The sequence below is a fragment of the Moschus berezovskii genome, chromosome 17 (genome assembly GCF_049115385.1).
Source record: "Moschus berezovskii isolate FMDL1 chromosome 17, NW_MosBer_1.0, whole genome shotgun sequence".
Taxonomy (NCBI): domain Eukaryota; kingdom Metazoa; phylum Chordata; class Mammalia; order Artiodactyla; family Moschidae; genus Moschus; species Moschus berezovskii.
The window spans coordinates 45,337,202-45,359,308 of NC_142476.1; the positions used below are offsets into that span (position 1 = coordinate 45,337,202).

At 47.5% G+C, this 22,107-nt stretch overlaps 1 protein-coding gene across 1 annotated transcript in view; it reads right to left on the reverse strand.

The window, feature by feature from the left end:
• The window catches only part of DNAJC11 (DnaJ heat shock protein family (Hsp40) member C11), a 62,433-nt gene that overhangs the window by 4,073 nt on the left and 36,253 nt on the right, over positions 1-22,107 (reverse strand). The window contains exons 5-11 of the mRNA XM_055419463.2: positions 11,533-11,661; positions 10,488-10,610; positions 9,534-9,607; positions 6,445-6,634; positions 5,900-5,985; positions 5,451-5,567; positions 359-514 (exon numbers count right to left, since the gene is read on the reverse strand). Coding sequence (XP_055275438.1) covers positions 359-514; positions 5,451-5,567; positions 5,900-5,985; positions 6,445-6,634; positions 9,534-9,607; positions 10,488-10,610; positions 11,533-11,661 — 875 coding nt within the window. The remainder of the gene's footprint in view (positions 1-358; positions 515-5,450; positions 5,568-5,899; positions 5,986-6,444; positions 6,635-9,533; positions 9,608-10,487; positions 10,611-11,532; positions 11,662-22,107) is intronic.

A 22,107-nucleotide genomic window follows, 5' to 3' on the forward strand; every position in this document is an offset into this window, starting at 1 on the left:
TGAGTGCCAGGCAAAGAAATGGTTAGAATGAGAAAAAGAAAGATGTCTCATTTCTAGGGTCATGGCTTGCAGTTCCAACAGTTTGATAAACTAACTCTAATTCTTTCTGAAGTAGGAAATGTGGGGACAGAAGTTAACCCAAGTGTTGCCAATGGTAGTACTAATATACTGGTAACAACTAGTCAATACTCCCTGAGGACTCAACGTGACCAGACCCTGCAGCAAGCACTTTATACCCGCGAACTTAGCTGGTTTCCCTCACAGCCCTGTGGGGCGGGTGCTCCCCTCTTCACGTCATAGATGGGGAAGCTGAGCACAGGGTGGTTCGGCCCCGTACCCGCCAGTGCTGAGAACTCACTTCTCCTTCTGAGCCCTGAGGTAGGGTTTGATGACCAGGCGGTGCAGGGCGAAGTACAGCACGAGCGGCCCCACGGTGGCATAGAACACGGCACTGGGCAGCAGCTGGTCTGTCAGGTGAATGGGGAAGAAGTAGGTCTGACTGGCCCTATTTAACCTGAGAACAGAACAAAGCCGGGTGCCCTCGTGAGTCAGGTTCCCAGGGAAAGGGCGGCGGGGGCGGCGGGGGTGTCCCAGCCCCAGGGAAGAACCTCTTGACACACAGGACCTGGGGAGGCGGAACCCAGTCTGCACACTTCACGGTCCACTCCCCTGAGTGGGCCCCTAGGTCTGACAGAAGAAGGGTCTCGATACCTGCTGACCGCAAGCAGCAGACTCACCCAAGCAGAGCAAACAGGGCCCGAGGCGGCAGGAGTGGCCGCTCCTCCAGGTGTCCTGTCAGTTCTCAGTGATGGCCGAGTGGTTCCGACAGGCCCAGTTACCCCACAGATATCAACTGTGAACTCTGAACCAATGTGATCCACACCCTCAGGGACTGGACAACAACCAAGGGCAGAAGCACCAAATGGCATTGGGAAGCTTCTGGACTTTTTAAAAAAACAGCCTTTAGCCTGAAGGCAATTCTCAGTCTATACCACAATGGATGATGAAAACTGCAAAGAAATCTGTAGTCCCATTGAAGAATTAGAGTTCAGAGTCTGGGGCAACCATTGCATCTGGGAAGAGGGGGGTCCCCAGAGGGAAGTCACAGGTGGGGAGCCCCAAGTTCTCAGTGTGCCAGAGACCCCCAGTGGATGCCTGGTGCTGTGTTTTGACTGTTGCTACATGGGTAAGTCCAAGTTTGCAGCCAGACTTCACCCAAGTTCGAAAAGGAAACTTTCTAAAAGGAAACAAAAATTAACACTTAATACAATACCAACTATGCTACATACCCAGATAGAATGAGCAAAAGATAATAAAGAGCGATCTCAGATGCTGGAGCCAGCAGATAAGGATTTTAAAGCAACTATTTAAACTCTGCTCAAAGATATAACATATTCATTGATGGTTTAACATCAGATTGGAGATGAGAGAAGAGTAAAAGAATTTAGTAGAAATGATCCAATGTGAAGAACAATGAGAAAAAGGACTGAAGACAAATGCGCAGAGCCTCAGAAACCAGAGGTTTAGCACAGAATTAATTCGGGCCCCAGAGAGGAGAGGATGATTAAAATTGCAAAGAAATATGCACTACTCCTACTGGACTGAAGAATCAGAGCTCAGAGTCTGGGGCAACATTGCAGCTGGGAAGAAGTATATTAAATATTTAACATCTAACGAATTAATGGCCTAAAGGTTGCAAATTTAATAATTCTACATAAATACATAAATTTATAGAAGCAAGAAATTTAGCGAACTCCAAGCAGCAGACATAGAACAAAATCATGTGTAGCTACACTCAAGTGCTGAGAAACAAGAGTAAAAAAAGTTGAATAACCAGGGGGAAAATAAACAAAAGAGACATCAGAGTATAAAGGTTCAAAAGACCAATGACTTGTCAGGAACAAAGGAGCCAGAAGAGAGCAGAACCCTGAGAGCGCACTGGCAGAAAACTCCACTAATCCTGAATTCTATACCCAGTGACAAGACCCTTCAGCAATGAAAGCAACTCCAGAAACGATGAAGAATGCTCAACACTAAAGTGAGAACTGCAACAACCCAATAATGAAGCAGACAAAAGATATGGATAGAGACTTCACTTTAAAAAATTAAAAAGGATGTCAAATCAGCACTTGAAAAGCCAGTCAACTTCTCAGACAGGAGGTAAATGAGAATCAAGAGGCCCACAATGGGACACACCTACAACACCTGCTAAAACAGGTGAAATTAAAAAAAAAAAAAAAAGAAAGACCCTCCCAAGGGTTGGGAAGGATGTGGAACTAGAACTCTCAGAGCTGCTGGTGGGAAAGGAAGACGAGACCGCTGCTTTGGAAAGTGGCTTGGGACTCTCTTATGAAGTTAAACACAGCCTCCCACACGACTCAGATCACCAGGGTATTTACCCATGAGAAATGAGAACTTGTGCTCACACAAAACTTGAATATGAATGTCTGTACTGGCTTAATTTGTAACTTCCTGAAGTTGGAAACAACTGAAGTATTTACACTACAGATACACCATGGCACATCTATACCACGCAGCACCCAACAGCAACAAGGAGGACCACACTACTGATGCCCGCAACAGTGTGGATTATCTCAAATGTATGATGCTCCTGAAAGAAGCAAAGGCTTCACCTTGGATGACACTAGAGATAGTGGATATTCACTAAATGTGCTGTGATAATCGTTTCATGATGTATGTAAGTCAAATCGTTATGCCATACACCTTAAACTTATAAAGCACTGTTTGGTCAATTATATCTCAATAAAACTGGAAGTGAGAGTTGGACTATAAGAAAGCTGAGCGCCGAAGAATTGATGCTTTTGAACTGTGGTGCTGGAGAAGACTCATGAGAGTCCCTTGGACTGCAAGGAGATCCAACCAGTCCATCCTAAAGGAGACCAGTCCTGGGTGTTCAATGGAAGGACTGATGTTGAAGCTGAAACTCCGGTAATTTGGCCACCTGATGCGAAGAGCTGACTCATTTGAAAAGACCCTGATGTTGGGAAAGATTGAAGGCAGGAAGAGAAGGGGACGACACAGGATGAGATGGTTGGATTGCATCACTGACTCGATGGACATGGGTTTGGGTGGACTCTGGGAGTTGGTGATGGATAGGAAGGCCTGGCGTGTTGCAGTTCATGGGATCGCAGAGTCGGACATGACTGAGCGACTAAACTGAACTGAAAACTGGAAGGGAGGAAAAAAAGGGATGAACCAGAAAACTGGAGAAGCCCTGTATTTATGAAAGAAATTGAATTCACTATCAAAAACCTTCCTATAATGAAAACTCAGGCTTGGCTGATTTCACTGCTAAACTCTACAAAACTAGGGGAAAAAACCAACCAGAACCATTCTTATACAAATTCTTTCAGAAAACAGAGGAAGGCATACCTAACTCATTTTATCAGTCTGGCATAACTTGGTCCAAAACCTGATAAATACATAATAAAAAGACAATTATAACTGGCATCCCTTAAAAACAAAGATTCAAAAATTCTTAGTAAGACACCAGCAAATCAAGCAATATATATAAAGTATCACATGTCATGATCCAGTGGAATTTGCCTCAGGAATGTAAGGTTGGTTTAACATTCAAAGATCAGTGTAATTTGTCAAATAAATAGAATATAAGTTAGCAAAGAGCAGCTGCTATTGCGGAACTGAATTGCCTTCCAGGAAAACTTTGGTTTATTTACCAATATAACTTGGACAATGCAGCCTATGGACAAAGAGGCAGGCTGGCATCCTTGGGACAGGAATTCTGCTCAGACTGTGTAACGTGACTTCTGCTGGGGAGGAGCATTTACAACAGAGAATGGTGCCTCACTGGAGGTCCCAATGTCGGGGGTGGGGGAGGAGGAGGGACTGGAATGCAGAAATCTGCCTGCTCCGTGTTCTTTATTAAAGCTCGGGCATCTTCAAGTCTCAGCTTAGAGAAGTGCCTGACACCAGCTGTGGCTACGGGGACCTGCCTTGACCTCAGCTCCATGGCTGAGCTGTGGTCTGCTTCCTCTTGCTCATGTGCTCAGAGTCCCTCTTCAGTTGCAGGCTGTGTCCTTGGCAGCAGGAGCACAGAGAATAGACAAAATGGACTGAGTTATGGTGCTCTGAATGAGGGGTGGCGAGGGATGGATGGCTTGTCAGATGGAGAAGGTGCAACGAAGAATAAGAAACGGGCAGAGGGGAAGGGGACGGCTCGGGGCAAGGTGAGGGCCACCAGTTTTAATAGGGTAATGAGAGATGGTTTTGGCAATCAGGTGACACGTCAGCAGAGACCTGAGGGAACTGAAGGAATCAGCCATGTGGCTCCCTGGGGACTGGGAAGCAGCAAGTGCCAGCCAAGCCTAGAAGCAGGAGTGGGCTTGGTGTGCTCCCGGAGCAGCCTGGAGGCCAGAGTGGAGTGAATAGGGTCGGGTAGGGGGCAGAGAGGAGAGTGAGGGGCTAGATCCTGTGGGCTCTGAGCGGGCCGATTTGCCCCGAATTGAGGGAGTCCCTGAGGGCCTTAAGCAGAAGGCTGTGAGACACTGGCTTAGATTTTAAAAGACTATGGAGAGCAGTGTCCTGAGGGAGGAGAGGTCAGGAGGACACGGGCAGTAATTCAGACTGGAGATGGTGGCCGCAGACATTGTGAGAAACGGTCAGACTGAGGATGTGCTTTCTGAGGAGAGAGGATGCTAAGCTGGGAGACTGGGAAAGAGGGACTGGGAGACTCGCTGGGAGACTAAGCTAAGCTGGGAGACTCACTCCCAGGTTTCTGGCCAGAACTGGTGGAAAAATGGAGCTTGAGGTGCTGAGAGGAGGCAGACTCCAGGCCCAGCAGGCTGTGAAGGGCGCACATGACCGAGGGCCGGGGAGCATGGGGGTGGAGGGCGACATTTGTGATGCTGTGAGGTCCCCCAGGAGAGGTGTGGGGAAGGATGAGGGATGCACGGGCTGGAGCTGGAACCCTGAGTGCTGTGTGAGCATCACGGAGCCCAACAGTGGTGAAGCCAGGAGGTTGGAGCAGACCACTGCAGGGTGAGTCTCAGCAGCCAAGGGTCTGACAGCGAGGCCTCCGTTTAGAGACAACCAGCCGGGCCACCGAGGTGGGAGGATCTGGCACAGAGAGCCTGACGCTGCCTGCCCTGCGGACCACGAGGCATGTGCCACACTGTGAGCTGTGCGGCATGTGGGTGAGCGGATGTGCGGGGCCGCCCCAGGGCCTTTCAGGGAAGGGGCGGCAAGTAGGGGCAGGAGGACACAGGAAGTTCTCTGAAGCAGAGACTTGGCCTTACTGACCGAGAGTCGGGCTTCTGGACTCGACGTTTGCTGACACACCCCAGACAGAAGCGAGCACATCTCTAACGGAATTCTAAGCAAAGGCTCTTTCGTTCTTAACGCAGGTGAAGCTCAGATGAGTTACCAGGTGCGAGACAACCCTTGGCCAGAAGGACCCGAGTCCAACCTACTTGATCTTGAGGGAAACGCCCTGTGGGACTCCAACGCTGACGGCCGCCCCGAGGACACTGTGCCTGGAGATCTTCCTCTCTGCTCCGTACTCCACCACCGTCCCAAAGAAGCCGGCCCTGCAGGGAGCGGACTAGTGAGCCAGCCAGGCCCCCTGCTCCTGCTCCCCCACTACTATCACCCTATCACCACTGGCAGCCGTCACCCAGGACGGAGGCCAGGCTCCCACCCCCAACTCCCTCACCCTCCCACCACCCACGGGGAGGACGTTCAGGATGGACACCCCTGGTCAATGACCGGAGAGGAGTCCGACATTAGACGCCGTGTCCCTCAGGGTGGGATGGCAGGGTAGCAAGTCCCACAGCCTCTCAAGGGAGACACAGATTAACCCTAGCAGGTGCCCAACGGCACAGACCGGGTGGACTCCCACGTCGGCCCGGCCAGCACTCACTTCAGGGATCCCTTCACTCGGGTCTGGTCGTCATCCTGGAATTTGTGCTGATAGCTGATGAGTGCGAAGGAGTGAGGGATTCCAAGCTGGGAAGGTGGAGGGAGAAAAGGCAGCTGAGATCAAGCTGAGGGGGTCATCCCGCCCGGTGGCCGAGCACTGTCCGGGGCAGGGGGCTTGTCCCATAGGATGTGTAAAAATCCACCTGGAGCTAATCTTTACAAACTGGGAGATTTCACTTAAAAACCCAGTCTTCTGACTTCTCAGGAAAAATAAAGACTCCTGCACCCGAGCATGCGTTCTCACAGGGCAGCAGCTGCCTCGAGCTCCTACCCAGCCACCATGGCACCCCGATCCCGATCCTGTGGCCTTCGGCGGAAAAGACCTCTCACTTTATGACGGGTGGAACACAGCTCCCCTGGAGCCTGAGCACAGCCCTGTTTCAGCTCCTGAGGGTGGATGGATAGAACCCGCCTTTGGCCCTGCAGATAATGGACTTGGGGGTGGGGGGCAAGGGACTGGAGGAGGATCCCCTGAGCTGTCCTCACCTGCAGGGCCACAGTGAAGTGGCTGGTTTTGGTGTCCCGGACAATGCTGGTATTCATGGCTGACTGGACACCCCAGCGCCACTGCAGGTAGCCCACCGTATTCTTGTCCAGGTTCCGGGCCAGGACAGTGGTGAGGCCCGGCCGGATGCCGCGGGACGAAAACTGCAGGGCACAGTGTGTCGTCACAAAGCTGGGGGGATACAAAGAGAAAGGGCCCTGGATGACACCGGGCTTGCTGCCAGGCTTGGCTGCATCCACTCCGCCAGTCCCTACCCTGCTCACCATCACTCCCACGGCTTCCCTGTCCACTTATCCCTACCCCATCCCATTCCAACTGCAGCCACAACCGCAGAGGCACGCATGTGTCTGGGTTCCTAAACCAGCAGGTCAAATCCTGCTGCAAGTCAGAACCACCTGCAGGCTCCTACCCGAGGTGTGCTGACTTATAAATTCGCCATGGAAAAGCTGGCCAAGTGGTGCTAACATGAGGCCATGTCTAAGTGCCCCTCACCCAGAGCCTGCCCCAGACTAAGGGAGTCATTTTTCTGGGGGCGGTGGGCAGGCAACAGTGTAGTTTTCAAAGCTGCCGTGTGAGGCTGATGTGCACCCACAGCCACACAGTACTGACTGAAGCTGCTTAAAAAGCTAGGAAACTCCCTCGGCAAGGCCTGTGAAGTTCTGTTTCCAAGGGAGTCAGCCCCACCTTCTGGTTAAATAGGGGTATTTCATTTCAGTAACAAAGGGATTCACAGAACTTTACTAGAGGAGCAAACACCTGGTCTCCAGTGAGCAGCCCTCACTAGATGGATGTCTGTTTAGTTTTTCTCCTTCCTAAGCTCTTCCCCGCTGGCTCAGAAAGTCGAGTCTGCCTGCAATGCAGGAGACCTGGGTTTGATCCCTGGGTCAGAAAGATCCCCTGGAGAAGGAAATGGCAACCCACTCCAGTATTCTTGCCTGGAGAATCCCATGGACGGAGGAGCCTGGCAGGTTACAGTCTACGGGGTTGCAAAGAGTTGGACACAACTGAGTGACCAAGACTTTCACTTTCCTCTGGGTGTCTGTGTCTCGCTTTTGCCACTAAAATAATAATAATGGTAACTGATGACATTTGCTCCTGTGCACCAAAACTCTTCCCAAGACCAGACGAATGAGGAACCAACCCCTTGCTCTCCACAGGGCCCCCAACCCAAGCCTGCCCTCATTTATCTGACACTCCAGCCACACCAGAGAGAGGCCCCATTATTCCACTCTGGCCACAGTGGGTTCCGGAGTTGGGGCGGCAAGCAGGTAGAGGACAGATAAAAGTCACCCTGAGATGTCACGCAGCAACATTTAAAAAAATCAAAACATAAAGAATGAGATCTCTGCTTAATCAAAGTAATATGATTTCGTGTTCTTAAGGAGCGTGTCCTAGAGAGAGACAAACTCCGGGGAGAGAGCAGTAAGGCAAACACTGCCTGGGGAGACTGGGAACATCCCACAGGCTGCCGCCGGGCTCTGGGCTGATTCCACACCCGCCAACAGTCACCAGTCTGGACTTGGAGATAATCTGACCCTGGGACTCGGGCACCCGTAAGAGCAGATAGAGTGTTAATTAGCTGGTATTCTTTCTATAAATCTTCCTGATCCCAAGTCTGATAAACCAGGCACCATGATGAAATCCAAATCCAGACCCGCAAAAGCTGCAGCATGGGTGGTGACAATCCTAGGCTGACAAGGTTAGGATGACGCTGATATGGATACATACTACCCACCGGAAGTTCTGGTTAAAAGCCTAAATCCCTGGGTCCGTCCCAGACCCTGTGGGTCCGAGTTCCAGAGCAGAGGCCAGAGAAACCATGGGGGGTTCTCCGAGCCAGGGCACCCGTTCACCCCACGCCCTCTGCCTGGAAGTCCCGCTCATCTCTGCAAGGGACGCTGCTCATCTCCACCAGCTTCCATCTTCATCTGTCAAGAAGCCACACCCTCTCTCATGACACCACTCACTCTGTGTATCACGTGGCTCTGCACACTTGCCTTTACCAGGAACTGAGGGCAGGTTTGTAGATGAGCATCTGACTGGGGATGAACACTATTCTTTCTTTTTTTAAAAAGATGCTACTATCCCTGGGTCGGGAAGATCCCCTGGAGGAGGGCACGGTAACCCACTCCAGTATTCTTGCCTGGGGACTCCGATGGACAGAAGAGCCTGGTGGGCTACAGTCCATGGGGTCGCAGAGCTGGACACGACTGAAGCGGCTTAGCTTTCTCCAGTTGTGGTATGCGGGCTTCTCACTGCGGTGGCTTCTCGTGTCACAGAGCACAGACTCTACAGCATGGCCTTCAGTAGTTGTGGCCTGTGAGCTCAGTTGCTCCGTGGCATGTGGGATCTTCCTGGACCAGGGATTGAACCCGTCCCCTGCACTGGTGGTCAGATTCCCACACTCTGGGCCACTAGGGAAGCCCTGCTTTCCTTTTCAGACATGTGCTCCTTTCCAGGACTCCTTCAGCTGTGTTTCAGTTCCCAGATGAACGAGTTGTTTATCCTCCACCCAGTTTTTCTACTTGAGCTCACAGAGGTACCCCTAACGGGGACTAAGGACACCTGTGTGTCCTATAAGGGACAGTCCTAGGGGTGCAACATCACTGCAAAAGCAAAGATGAAGCTGGGGTGGGGCAGTTTAATGTTCTTGCCTAACACAAAGCTTGGTACCAGAGAGACAGGCTGACAGGCCGCCTCACTCACTGCCTCACTGCTTGGTAAAACCCCTTTCCAAACCCGAAACTGTTCTCTGAGACAAAGAAATGACCCACCAGTGCATGAAGACTCAGCCCAGGACCCACTTGCCTGTGAACGTGCATTCCCTCCAGTGCCTCACAGCCCATGTGACCACGCAGGGGCAAGGGCAGACCCCTCCCACCCCACTGCCCAATCCAGTGCTCTCTGCACCAACCACACCGCCTGGACCCCGTGCCAGCGTGGCAGGGTCTGCCCGCAGTGACCGTGCAGGTCAGAGAAGGTAACTCCAGATGACCTGACAAGAAAAATACACAACCTCTGGTCTAAATCCACAAAGACCACCAAAGGGCTTTTATCTCGATATACTTACCATCTTGGTGTGAGATTACGGAACAGCTTCAGGCCAAATAAAGGCCCCTGCAGATCCCCAGCTCCAAATTCTAACTGTTCAAAAAAAAAGAAAAAGAATTAATGGTGTTTTACCTCACAGAAGTAACCAACGTCTCAGTAAGCACTTTTGGTTCTAATTTCTTCATTTAATTCAAAGCCACCAGCCCTTGCCAGGTCTCTAAAAGTAGGGGCAGGAAGATTCTTAGTATCTCATTCTAACTTTTGACAAAGGGAGATGACTATGTGCACAGACCCAAGGGAGGTAGGTTTCAATGAGGTGAGTCTCCTCAAGGAGCCCCTCCCCAGACAGCGCTGCGGGCCCCTGGTCCCCATCGCCCTAGCTGGGGCTGTCTGCACACCACCTTCTGCGGGTGGGTGCGGCTGTGCCCATGCAGTGCTGGCTCCCATGCGGGTCCATCTGCTCTGCCTCACCGTCTGCAGGTCTCACAGGTGACTGGAGATGGCTCTCAGGGGTCTGACGTGAAACCCACCAGCGGCTCTGCTCTCACAGCTGTGAAGTCCAGCTGATCCTGGCTGCCTCATTACTAGTCTGGGTGACTTTCAAGACAACTCCTCAATGTTAATTTGATGTGGCTCAATTTGCGTGGCAGAACTGGCTGTTTAATGACTGCCGAGCAGTGAACCAGGGCACTGAGATGGAGGTGACCCGCCTTTTGAATCGTGCAGGAGAAGGGAAGGGACTGCAGAGTTTCCAGATTTCTGGAAGCTCCAGGTGAATCCTGTTGCTCTGCCTGACTGTGAGCTGCCCGGCAGGCTCAGCGCACCCCTCAGATGTGAGACACAGTTTTCTAGTGGGGACCATCAGTTGATACAAGTTTGACAGCTGCACCCTGTTACACCTGATGTGACCACTGAGGTCATTCTGAGGGTGGGCTCTGTGGCTGACAACCCAACCCCCCGCTGGCGTGCTTACCTCTCCCCAGCCCTTTGCAGAAGTGACTCGTCTGAGCGCGAAGTTAATGGAACCCCCTCCATTCCCATTCTGGGTTGAGAGGCTTCCAGAGAGGATGGCTGTGTCTGAAGCTGTCAGGGGTGCCTAGGAAATGATATCAGCCAGTAATACAGTAATCGAAGTAACCGGAAGTGCTGAGGACAGCAGTCTGCCCAGTGTGCCCTGAGTGTGAGTCCAGGAGCACGGGTGTGTCTGCAGCTCGAGTGGGCAGGATGTGGGCCTGCTGTACCCCTCTCCCATTGTGCCACTGAATGGCACCTGGCCACCACGGTCAGGTTTTGCAAAAGCTTGAACATGAAAATTCCAAAAAACCAGGAGCAATGTAGGGCTAGATGCTGGTTTCCAGCATCCCCTCAGCTTTAGGCTCCATGGTGACATCGCCCATGGGGATGTCCAGGACTCCCCAGTCCTGCCTACGGCCACACTGACTGCCTAGAAGCCCCAGGAGGGGGAGAGTTTCCCTAAGTTGGGACTTCACGTTCCAGGCTGATGCACTTGAGCATAAGTGGATGAGCTGAAGGGGCAGAGACCTGCTGTAATTGTCAGCAGATGGCCCAACACTGCCACGTCCCAACGTCGGCCAGAGAGATGACACTTCAGTGACCCCAGGGCTCAGCACACAGGAGCATGTGCCTTCAAACTAAGACCCATTCCAGGAATTTCCCAGAGATCTGGTTCTGCTCCTAAAATCATCATGACCTTGACTCCCACTTCTCCTAGACCATGAGCGTGGAGGTGGCTCTCCACCACCTCCTGGGGAGCCCCGAGACCCTGAAGCTAAGTGCCGCCCTACCCCCGCCCCGTACTCATGCTACTAACATGTGGGTCAGGAAGGCAGGATAAACAAGGTTATGATTGGAGCTATTCTTTTTTCAAGTGGCTAACTGCATCCTTTCATGAATAAAGATGAGAAAATCCTGAGCAGACTTTCATTCCAGCTGTGTGTTGTGCTGTACCTCATTAACCCAAGCCCCCCTGCACTGGGGGACGTGTCTGTGTGCTTTACCTCAATGGACTGTGATATGTGCATTTTGTTAATTTCAATCTGTGGAAAGCCACTTCCGGACACATCCTCATACTCCTCCTCGTAGCGATCAAAAAGGTCAGTGGCGTCGATGCCAACGCTGATGGTCCCCTGTGGCAGAAAAACAAGCCGTCAGCATCAGGCCTGCGATTTATGGGAAGAAAGACAATACTACACACGCCAGCAGCTGCGGGATTCACTGGGCACTCACGACTCCACTCACCCACAAAGCATGAATGTCACAGCTCACACCAAACAGTGGCCAAGCACCAACGCCTTCTAGAGTCAGAAAACCAGGCGTGAAGTGGGCGAGTGCCTTACCGAGGATAAGTGGTGGGAAATGAAATTGCCCTGCTTGTGGCTCTCTATTGCTTATCTGTGGATTTAACCCACAAATGCAGAAAACAACCAGAAACTAGCTACATGGGAGAGACACTCTTAATATTCAATTCTAAACACTGATATGTCACCAAGTACCTTAAATTTCTTTAAAACATAAAAAAATACCTTCAAAGACAGAGAAGTGCAAACCAAATTATATACAAATGAGAGATTTAAAAATTATTCTGTCTCAAGTTATGAGAAACAGAACCCCCTACTCTCTCAGGAAACAAGCTAAAATTTTGCTGACTGATAAAAATGCTCTTTACTTAGGAAATCAATATTTATTATTTTCTTTTACTGTCATAAGACTTTTCAAATTAGACACTTTTTTTAAAAAAATGTACTTTATTTGGCTCTGTTAGGTCTTAGCTGTGGCACAAAGCATCTTTGTTGCAGCATGAAGGCTCTAGTTGTGGTGTGTGGGCTTACTTGCCCTAGAGCAATGTGGGGTCTTAGTTCCCTGATCAGAGCTCGAATCCATGTCCCCGGCACTGCAGGGTGGATTCTTTACTACTGGACCACCGGGGAAGTCCCTCAAATGGGCAGCTACCTTAGTCCAACATATAAAGACATGACTCCACACACATTTTCATTAAATTCTCTGCAGTGCATGAAAAAAACTTTATATTGAGGTTTAATTTACATATAATATAAGCTGCTCCTGTTTGAAGTGTGCAATTTCATGAGTTCTTGACAGGTGTGTACACTTGTGAAACCACCTCCAAAATCACTATACAGAACACTTCTATCATCCCAAAAGAAGCTTAGGAGAATGTGTTTTTCTCCTGGGGAAGGGGACTTGTCAATGAAAATGTGTGAGGGAAACGCAGGAGGAGACAGTATCCATCTGTCTGTGAGGAGTGCGGTGGGAGGGAGGTGGCAGAGGAGGGGCTGGAGGCTGCCGGGCCTGGGCGGTCATGGAAAACGTCACAGGTGGGATTTATCTGGGATAACAGTTTAACCCTGATGTTTTGGTTGGCTCAGCAATCACCCCAGATGTTTTTAAAAAAAAGCAGTATCATCACCAACAGTATTTTCATCACTCTCACTAATATACAGTCCATGGAATTCTCCAGGCCAGAATACTGGAGTGGGTAGCCTCTCCCTTCTCCAGGGAATCTTCCCAACCCAAGGATCGAACCCAGGTCTTTTGCCCTGCAGGTGGATTCTTTACCAGCTGAGCTACCAGGGAAGCCCATTTTCATCACCAACAGGAATCAAACCTGTGTCCCCTACATTGGCTGGCAGATTTTTACCCACTGTGACACCCTTTATAGGGAAGTCCCTATAAACCATTTCTCAACACTGACCATCCACAGTGCTAATACCAGCCATATGAAAATTAAAAGCTTCAGATCTGCCTTAGAGATACCAGAATCTTCAATAGTGAGTTGTTCTTTGAAGAGTATGGCCAAAAGTGAGGCTGCCAGCAGCAGGGGTATTTACATACAGCTGTGGAAAAATGACTTTTCATTTAGATCAAAAGGTAGTTCCTCTATGTTAATTTCACTCTTTTTTCCATGCTAAGGTTCATAAGGCACACATGAAAGATACAGCAATAGCTGTTTGTAAGTTGGTATCAGCAGAAGCTCACAACTGCTAATGCACCAGTTTTACATCAGTGTCAACAAGATGCTTCAAATGAAAAATGCCTTTGATTCGCTGAAGGTGAAACACCTAACATTACTGTAAATGTTACTGTAAATTCAGTCAAAAAGTTCCACACTGAATGTAAAATGGTGTGCTTTTGTGGTGATACTCAAATACCAATTTTGGTGAAGGTACAGCCTCCTGGTAAAAGTGTTTTAATTAAATCAAGAAACCCATGGAGCAGAAATAGAATTATAGTGTACACAATGCATAATTTTGTTAAAATGAGCTGTGATATTCTGCCTACGGAAAATAAAGTTAAAGCTGTCAAAATACACAAACACTTCTGTGTATTCAGAGTAACAAGATCATTTCTTGTGAAGCCTATTCTGAATATAAGAACTGCAGCATGTGTTAAATCTGTGTATTAGGAAAGTGTGAACCTTTGTAGAACTGCTTTTAAAAACCCTTAAATCATGCAACTTTTAAATATTTAAGAAACTGCAATAATTGAAAACTGTGTAACTAAGAATACTGTGAAACTGATCTCTCGAGGAAGGAAAAACTAAACAAATAAAATAAAAGCTCTGTTTACTGCATTTTGAAATTACATAATGGCATTTTGGAATATCTCAATTTTGGGCAGGAATTGTCTGGTAGAGCTGTCATTTTCAATTAAATTTATATTCTTACCTGGAATGGGATGAAATTAACAAGGTTTGCCTACAGTTTTATGGCATCTCAACTTGAAGCATTCAAAAGATCATATATAATTTATTTCAGAAATTTGTCAAAGAAAAAAAATACTCTGAATGGAGGCAAAAAGACAATACCTGTGAAAAATATTTACATGTTCTGAAACAAAGAAATTTAAAATTGAGAGTATTTTCTCAATTAAGAATACTACACTTTACAGACCACAGTAACAAATTATGGTGAGGATGCAGAGAAAAGGGAACCCTACCACACTATTGGTAAAACAGAGCTACCATATGATCCAGCAATCCCATTCCCGGGTATAGAGCCAAAGAAAATGAAAACACTAATTTGAAAAGATGTATGTACCCCTAAGTTATATCACAGCAGCATTATTTACAAAAGACAAGGAAGCAACCTAAAGTGTCCACTCACAGAGGAACAGAGAGGATGTGGTACATATATACAATGGAGTAGTACTCAGTCGTAAAAAAGGACAAAGGCTTGTCACTGGCAACATGTATGGACCTAGAGGGTATACCATTCTTGAATATAAATGGAGCACAATCTATAAAGATCTTGAGTCATTATGTTGTACACTTGAAACTAAAATAATACTGTAAATTGATTATACCTCAATTTTAAAAAAGATAAGTGAAATAAGTAAAAGAAAAAGAGAATATTACAGTATACAGAGAAGAATCAAATATGCCAAAAAATGTCAAAATCTACTAAATAAATTTGCTCCTTGTATGAATATCGTCGGCAATGTTATGAAGGGAAAAAAAAAAAAGACACTGAAAAGACATTCTTCAGAGAAACAGTGGTGACACAGTGTGGCCTTGAGAATCACGGTTGCGGGAACCCCAGGCTTCACAGAGTCCCTCCTTGACCTGCATGGACCTAGGACTTGCCTTCGTCCAAGAGGATGCTATGGACGGGATGGCGCAGACTCCAAGGCCAGGTCACAAGGGACCCTGCAGGTTTGTCTGGGGATGTGCTTTTGAGGGGGAGTTAGCTACCCTGTAACAACCCAAGTATCCTGCGACTGCTGGGCTGCTGGGCGGGGAGGAAGCCTGATCTAGAGCAGGGAGAGGCTGTATGTGAGAAATGGCAGGCCACCCTCAGCCACCCCAGCAGCAGTTATGAGGGGCACCCGTGTGCCTCTTCTTCAACAGGACACAGCTGCCATCAGCTGTGAGCACACGAGCACACTCCAAGTGAGTATCATCGGGCTGAGTCCCATTAACCCACCGGTGTGTGAGAGGAGATCAAATCGTTCTCACAAGCCACTGAATTCTGGAGTGGTTTGTCATGCAGCAATACGTAACCTGTTTGTCATGCAGCAATACGTAACCAGAACACAAGATACCAGAGAGAGAAATTACTAAAGTATGTGAGTGTGTGCCAAGAATAATGAGTCTGCTTCTGCTACTTTCTTGTAAACATCCCTTTCACTCTCAAAAATGTCCTGGTTTGGATGATGAATGGCACTGCTGCCCCGCCTACAGGTCACTGTGAGGACGCTGGCTGACCATGAAGGACGCGAGCCACCAGAGTGCAGAGCAGAGCCACCTGGCCTCACCCGCCGCTCCTCTGGCTCTGTGCTGGGGCCAGGAGGGAAGCAGGATCATAAACCACTGATTCATGAGCCACTGATTTACATATGTAGGTTTCGTCACTGGCCAACTCATTCAACTCATGACAGTTTTCAGTTTGTTCTCTCATTCTAAGTGAAAGAGGAAAGGGTTAGTCACTCAGTCATGTCCGACTCTTCGCGACCCCACGGACTGTAGCCTCTCAGGTTCCTCTGTCCATGGGATTCTCTGGGCAAGAAGACTGCAGTGGGTAGACATTCCCTTCTCCAGGGGATCTTCCTGACCCAGGGATCGCACCTGCGTCTGCCACATTGCAGGCAGATTTTTTTTTTTTTTTTACCATCTGAGCCACCAGGGAAGCCTCTCTTTCTTTCTAAAATAGTTATTTACTTGGCTGCACCAGGTCTTAGTTGTGGCAAACAAACCCTTAGTTCCAGCACATGGGATCTTAGTTCTCTGACCAGGGACCAAACCTGGGCGCCTTGCACTGGGAACCCGGGAGTCTTAAGCACTGGACTACCAGGGAAGTCCCTCAGCTGGTTCTTTAAAGAAAGGCAATCAGGGACTTCCTGGGGGTCCACTGATTAAGACTCCATACTCCCAATGCAGGGGGCATGGGTTTAATCCTGCTTGGGGAACTAAGATCCCATATGTCACATGATGCAGCCAAACAAATAAAGACAGGCAATCACACCATATGCAAATACTGAAAACCCTTCCAATATTTATATCTCTTTTACTATTTGTCTAGTTGTACTAGCTAAAACTTCCAGAATAACATTACAGACGGTTTTCTTTCTTTTCCCAAAGAAAACCTCTGAAATGATAAACATCTGTGTTAACTCCATACTGACAATCAACTGACTCACCAAAGGGTAGAGCAGACTCTAGAAGTTTAAAAACAGTGCTCAAGGCATCACTTTCTCTCAACTGTTGTGTTGTTTCTTTAAATAAGGCCCAAATAATCAAAAACTCCAATGAGCCAGTCACTTTTGTGATTCGACAGCCTTTGGTGTTGATCCAAGTTTATGGAAAATGACCGCCCTTTTAGCGAGGAGAACCTGAGGCTCAGGTGCCAGCCATGTCTGAGGAGCCGCCCCAGACAGGGACTGATCAGGTCACTGTGAGGCTGCAAGGACACATCTTCCTCACTTAAGAGGGTGGTCCTGATGCTTGCTTTCTGCTCTTCTTCTGTTTCTGGGAAAACGACCTTCTGAAAATTGACTGGTCACAGCACCAGAATTAGACTTCCCTACAAGTCAAACAGGGTTTGGCTGCAACTTAAAATTCATTTTCACTTCCAACATAATATGCTTATCATACAGTGGGAAGAGATGACTTAGGAATGAAAGGCAGATTTGGGTTAGACTTCTTCCAACCACTAACTCAATATATGCAAGTTTATATCCTTTAATTACTAAATTGGTACTAAATCAGATTTTATCAAATGAAAAGTTTACAAAGGAAAATACTTTCAAACAATCTTTGCTATTAAGTATGAAACACAAAACTTTTAAAGTATTTTGTTTTCTCCACTATGAGCACATTTCACCTTATTTACCTACAGCAGGGTAGTCACACACTTTTTCATAAACAGCCTGGTATCAGTGCTTAAGGTTTTGTGGGCAGATGCTTGGCTCTGATGCTTTTGTGTAAAACAGCCAAAGGGAATGTGTAAATGAACAAGCTTTGCTATATAACAATAAAACTGTATTTATGGACACTGAAGCTTGAGTTTCTTATTATTTTTATGTATATATTCTTTTGATTTCCTAAAAACCACTGAAGCAAGTCACTCTTCTTAGCTCCTAAGCTGGACAGAAAGAGGCAGCAGGCCACCACTGTGTGCTGACCTTTGTCCAAGGGCACCTCACTCTGCTGTCAGAGCATCAAAGGACAGTGACAGTGACAAGTCTTGTGCAGTCCTTTCGATGCAATGACAACACTACTGAAAACCTGCCGTGAGACACCCAGCAGCTGCAGATGTTCAACTGAGAACTTTGTGACTTTTCTGAGGCTGAAAGTTTCAATCTAGAGCGTGGGACAGTCACACCGTGCCCCCCACCCCGGCCTCAACCAGAGCTAACAGACTCCACAGGGAGCACACCCCATGGTTCCACATTATTTTCAGTCAGGTCACAGTCATAAGAGTATAACACAGGTTGTCAAAATAATCTGATTTACTTAGTTTCTCAAGTTTTGAGCTACTGAATAAAAATCACAAACTGCTAAGATTCAAAGATTTAATGAGCTAAACACAAGAGGAAGTAGCTAATTGCTACTTGTAAATACTCATTCCAATCTGTAAATTACAACCCCACTGGATCACCATCCTCCTGAATGACCAAATATCCATCTTTAAGTCAATTCCTGCCCTTTGTTCTTTAACCATTAATGAAACACTGTAAAAAATATACCTTTTTATTCTTTCATCTGTAGACTACTGCATTCTTCTGTATTCTTCTCATATTCAGCCACCCATCTGAATTCCTGGGGTAGGGACTTATAAAAACACAGATTCCCAGGTAGCAGCCTGATAATCTGAATTTTTAATAGGCAAACACATTGTGATGTACATCAGTTAACTGACTAGTTTCGTTGATGTTTAGTTTCTCAGTTGTGTCCTTCTCTTGGCAACCCCATGGACTGCAGCATGCCAGGCTTCTCTGTCCTTCATCATCTCTTAGAGTTTGCTAAAACTAATGTAATTGAATTGATGATGCCATCCAACCATTTCATCCTCTGTCATCCCCTTCTCCTCTTGCCCTCAACTTTTCCCATCATCAGGGTCTTTTCCAGTGAGTTGGCTCTTCCCATCAGGTGGCCAAAGTATTTGAGTTTCAGCATCAGTTCTTTCAATGAATATTCAGGGTTGATTTGCTTTAGGACCAACTGGTTTGATCTCCTTGCAGTCCAAAGGACTTTCAAGAGTCTTCTCCAGCACCACAGTTCAAAAGCATCAGTGCTCAGCCTTCTTTATGGTCCAACTCTTACATCCGTACATAACTACTGGAAAAACCACAGCTTTGACTAGATGGACCTTTGTCGGCTAAGTGATGTCTCTGCTTTTCAATATGCTGTCTATGTTTGTCATAGCTTTTCTTCCAAGGAGCAAATATCTTTTAATTTAATGGCTGCAGTCCCTGTCCACAGTGATTTTGGAGTCCAAGAAAATAAACTCTGCCACTGTTTCCATTTTTTCCCCATCTATTTTCTATGACCGGGCCACCTTATCTGCTCCTGAGAAATGTGTATGTAGGTCAAGAAGCAACAGTTAGAACTGGACATGGAACAATGGACTGGTTCCAAATTGGGAAAGGAGTATGTCAAGGCTGTATATTGCCATTCTGCTTATTTAATTTATATGCAGAGTACATCATGCAAAATGCTGGGCTGGATGAAGCACAAGCTGGAATCAAGATTGTCAGAAGAAATATCAGTAACCTCAGATATGCAGATGACACCACCCTTGTGACAGAAAGTGAAGAACTAAAGAACCTCTTAATCAAAGTGAAAGAAGAGAGTGAAAAAGTTGGCTTAAAACTCAACATTCAAAAAACGAAGATCATGGCATTCAGTACCATCACTTCATGGTAAATAGATGGGGAAACCACCGAAATAGTGACAGACTTTATTTCCTCCGGCTCCAAAATCATGGCAGATGGTGACTGCAACCATAAAATTCAAAGATGCTTGCTCCTTGGAAGAAAAGCTATGACCATCCTAGATAGCATATCAAAAAGCAAAAACATTACTTTGCTGACAAAGATTCATCTAGTCAAAGTTATGTTTTTTCCAGTAGTCATGTGTGGATGTGAGAGTTGGACTATAAAGAAAGCTGATCGCCGAAGAATTGATGGTTGTGAACTATGGTGTTGGAGAAGACTCTTGAGAGTCCCTTGGACTGCAAGGAGATCCAACCAGTCCATCCTAAAGGAAATCAGTCCTGAATATTCATTGGAAGGACTGATGCTGAAGCTGAAACTCCAATACTTGGGCCACCTGATGTGAAGAACTGACTCACTGGAAAAGACCCTGATGCTGGGCAAGATTGAAGGCAGGAGGAGAAGGGGACAACAGAGGATGAGATGGTTGGATGGCATCACCGAGTCGACGGACATGAATTTGAGTGAGCTCCAGGAGTTGGTGATGGACAGGGAAGCCTGATGTGCTGCAGTCCACGGGGTCACAAAGAGTTGGACACGACTGAGCAACTGAACTGACTGATTTTCCATGAAGTGATGGGACCGGATTTGGTGATCATTGTTTTCTGAATGCTGAATTTTAAGCCGGCTTTTTAAGTTTTCAACTCAACTTACCAGGGCTTCTAAGGAAATCAGTCCCAGCTGCAATGCTGCCCCACTACCCAACCCTGTAGCCTTTAATCCTGACATTTGGTTTATCAGCCATCTTGCTGGCAGGATGCAGATGCAGCTACGACCCAGGTAAAAGAGCTTTTTCACACATCCCTCCAGTTGGCCACCTTGCCGCTCCCCCAAAGATCCGCTTAATATCACAGCACTTTTTGATCTGGTCCCTTCTCCTTGATGACACCATCCCGGTTTGTTCACTTTCAACAGCAGCCCATTTCTGCATACGGTAAATTGCCCCTTTCTGCCACTGAGCACAACAAACATATGGGTTCAAACAGCTTTTCTTCTGCACGATTATCCTGTCAGCCAAGTCGATTCGGTTTACATTAGAGTCACTTCCATGGAACAGACTGAAGCTATAATCATTCCAAGGGCTATAATCATTAGGCATGGCAACCAAAACAAATCTTTAAAAAAAAAAACTTTATGAAACTACTTTGGGCTTACATGTCTTCCTTGACACATTATTTTACATTTTTTTTCCTGATAAAGTTGAATTGTGATTTTCAGCTATTATAGAAAACCACACCGATAAGATGGCCCTTCTAAAATCAGGAAGACATAAACTTACCAGGGAGTTTATGTCGACCTCTGTAACAGTGAAAGGAGAACAAATAGTCCAGGGAACCCAGAAACAATCTCCACAACACTCTTACATAATAACAGGGTCCAAAAGAAAGGAGATGATACTCTCAAAGTCAGACAATGAAGCCCACTAAACAACCTTTAACTTAATGCCCTGCTTCTTATGGGGTTTGGATAAGTCCATTAAAAAGGCAGTGAAAAGTGTGACTCCCAGAACTGGCTGCTGTCCAGAGAGAAGATTTACGGGTATTAGCAAAAGAGAGGGATGACAATAATCAATACGATGTGAACACGGCAGAGAAGGCCAGGGTAGTACCCTCAGACCCCAGTCACACTCAGCCCTCAAGGATGCAGATGAACCTCACCATCTGTCTGATTGTAAATCCCCTCCCCAACATCAGCTCAACGTGGAGTGCCCTGGAGACCCTGGGACCCAACAACCTAAGCTTGGCATTTTCCAGCAGGAAATGCAGATAGAGGAATTTAATCGCACATGGCCTGAAAGAAAACCGGTGACGAAGTTAAGGATTTTAGGGTTTGAGGATGTGACCCTATGCTCTGGGCCTCATGGCAAACCTCTCATTTCACACAGGGAGAAACCAAGCTAAGGCTGGAGAAGTGACTGAGTCCAGGGCCCAGAGCTGGGAGTGGAGTCCGAATCCAGAGCCCCGATGCCAAGTGTGAGGCTGCCCTGGCATACGTGGATCCCGTGTGCTCTCTTGGGTCCCGCTGCTAGGGCCAGAGGGAAGGAGGCGCCTGCTGGAGCTGGCACCCTCTCCCTCCTTCCCATCCCGCGGCACTGTCCACAGCACCCTCACAAAGGCAGGACTCACAGGTGGCTGGCCACATGGAAGACACTGAACTTCGGCCAAGGGAGCAGGGGGTTGATATCTGTAGAGGGCCATTTTCAGAACTCAATGGACAGATTTCCTCCCAACAAACCCAGCTACTGGGGGCAATGGACCACCCGAGTGAGGCGAATGCTTTCCACGCGGTGCTGATCGAGACACTGAAGCAAGTTCTTAACCTCACCTCAGTATGCATACCACTTTGCACTTAAAAAGCAGCCTTGTCTGTCTCTAAGAAATTAACATTTATGTCATATTTCTTCAATCATTTAACAAGTTGGCATGTTGGTTAGGATAAGCATCCTTATTTTACAAACAAGAAACCTGCACAGAGGTCAAAGGGTGAGCTCTGCATCCTGCATCACTGTGTCAGAGAGGGTATTTCCCAACTACTGGTTTTTCCCACTTGTGCTTTTTGCCTGTTCTTGGTACATACTCCAACTGGAAAATTCCTCCCCAGTGAACTCTTGTTGTGAAAATGGC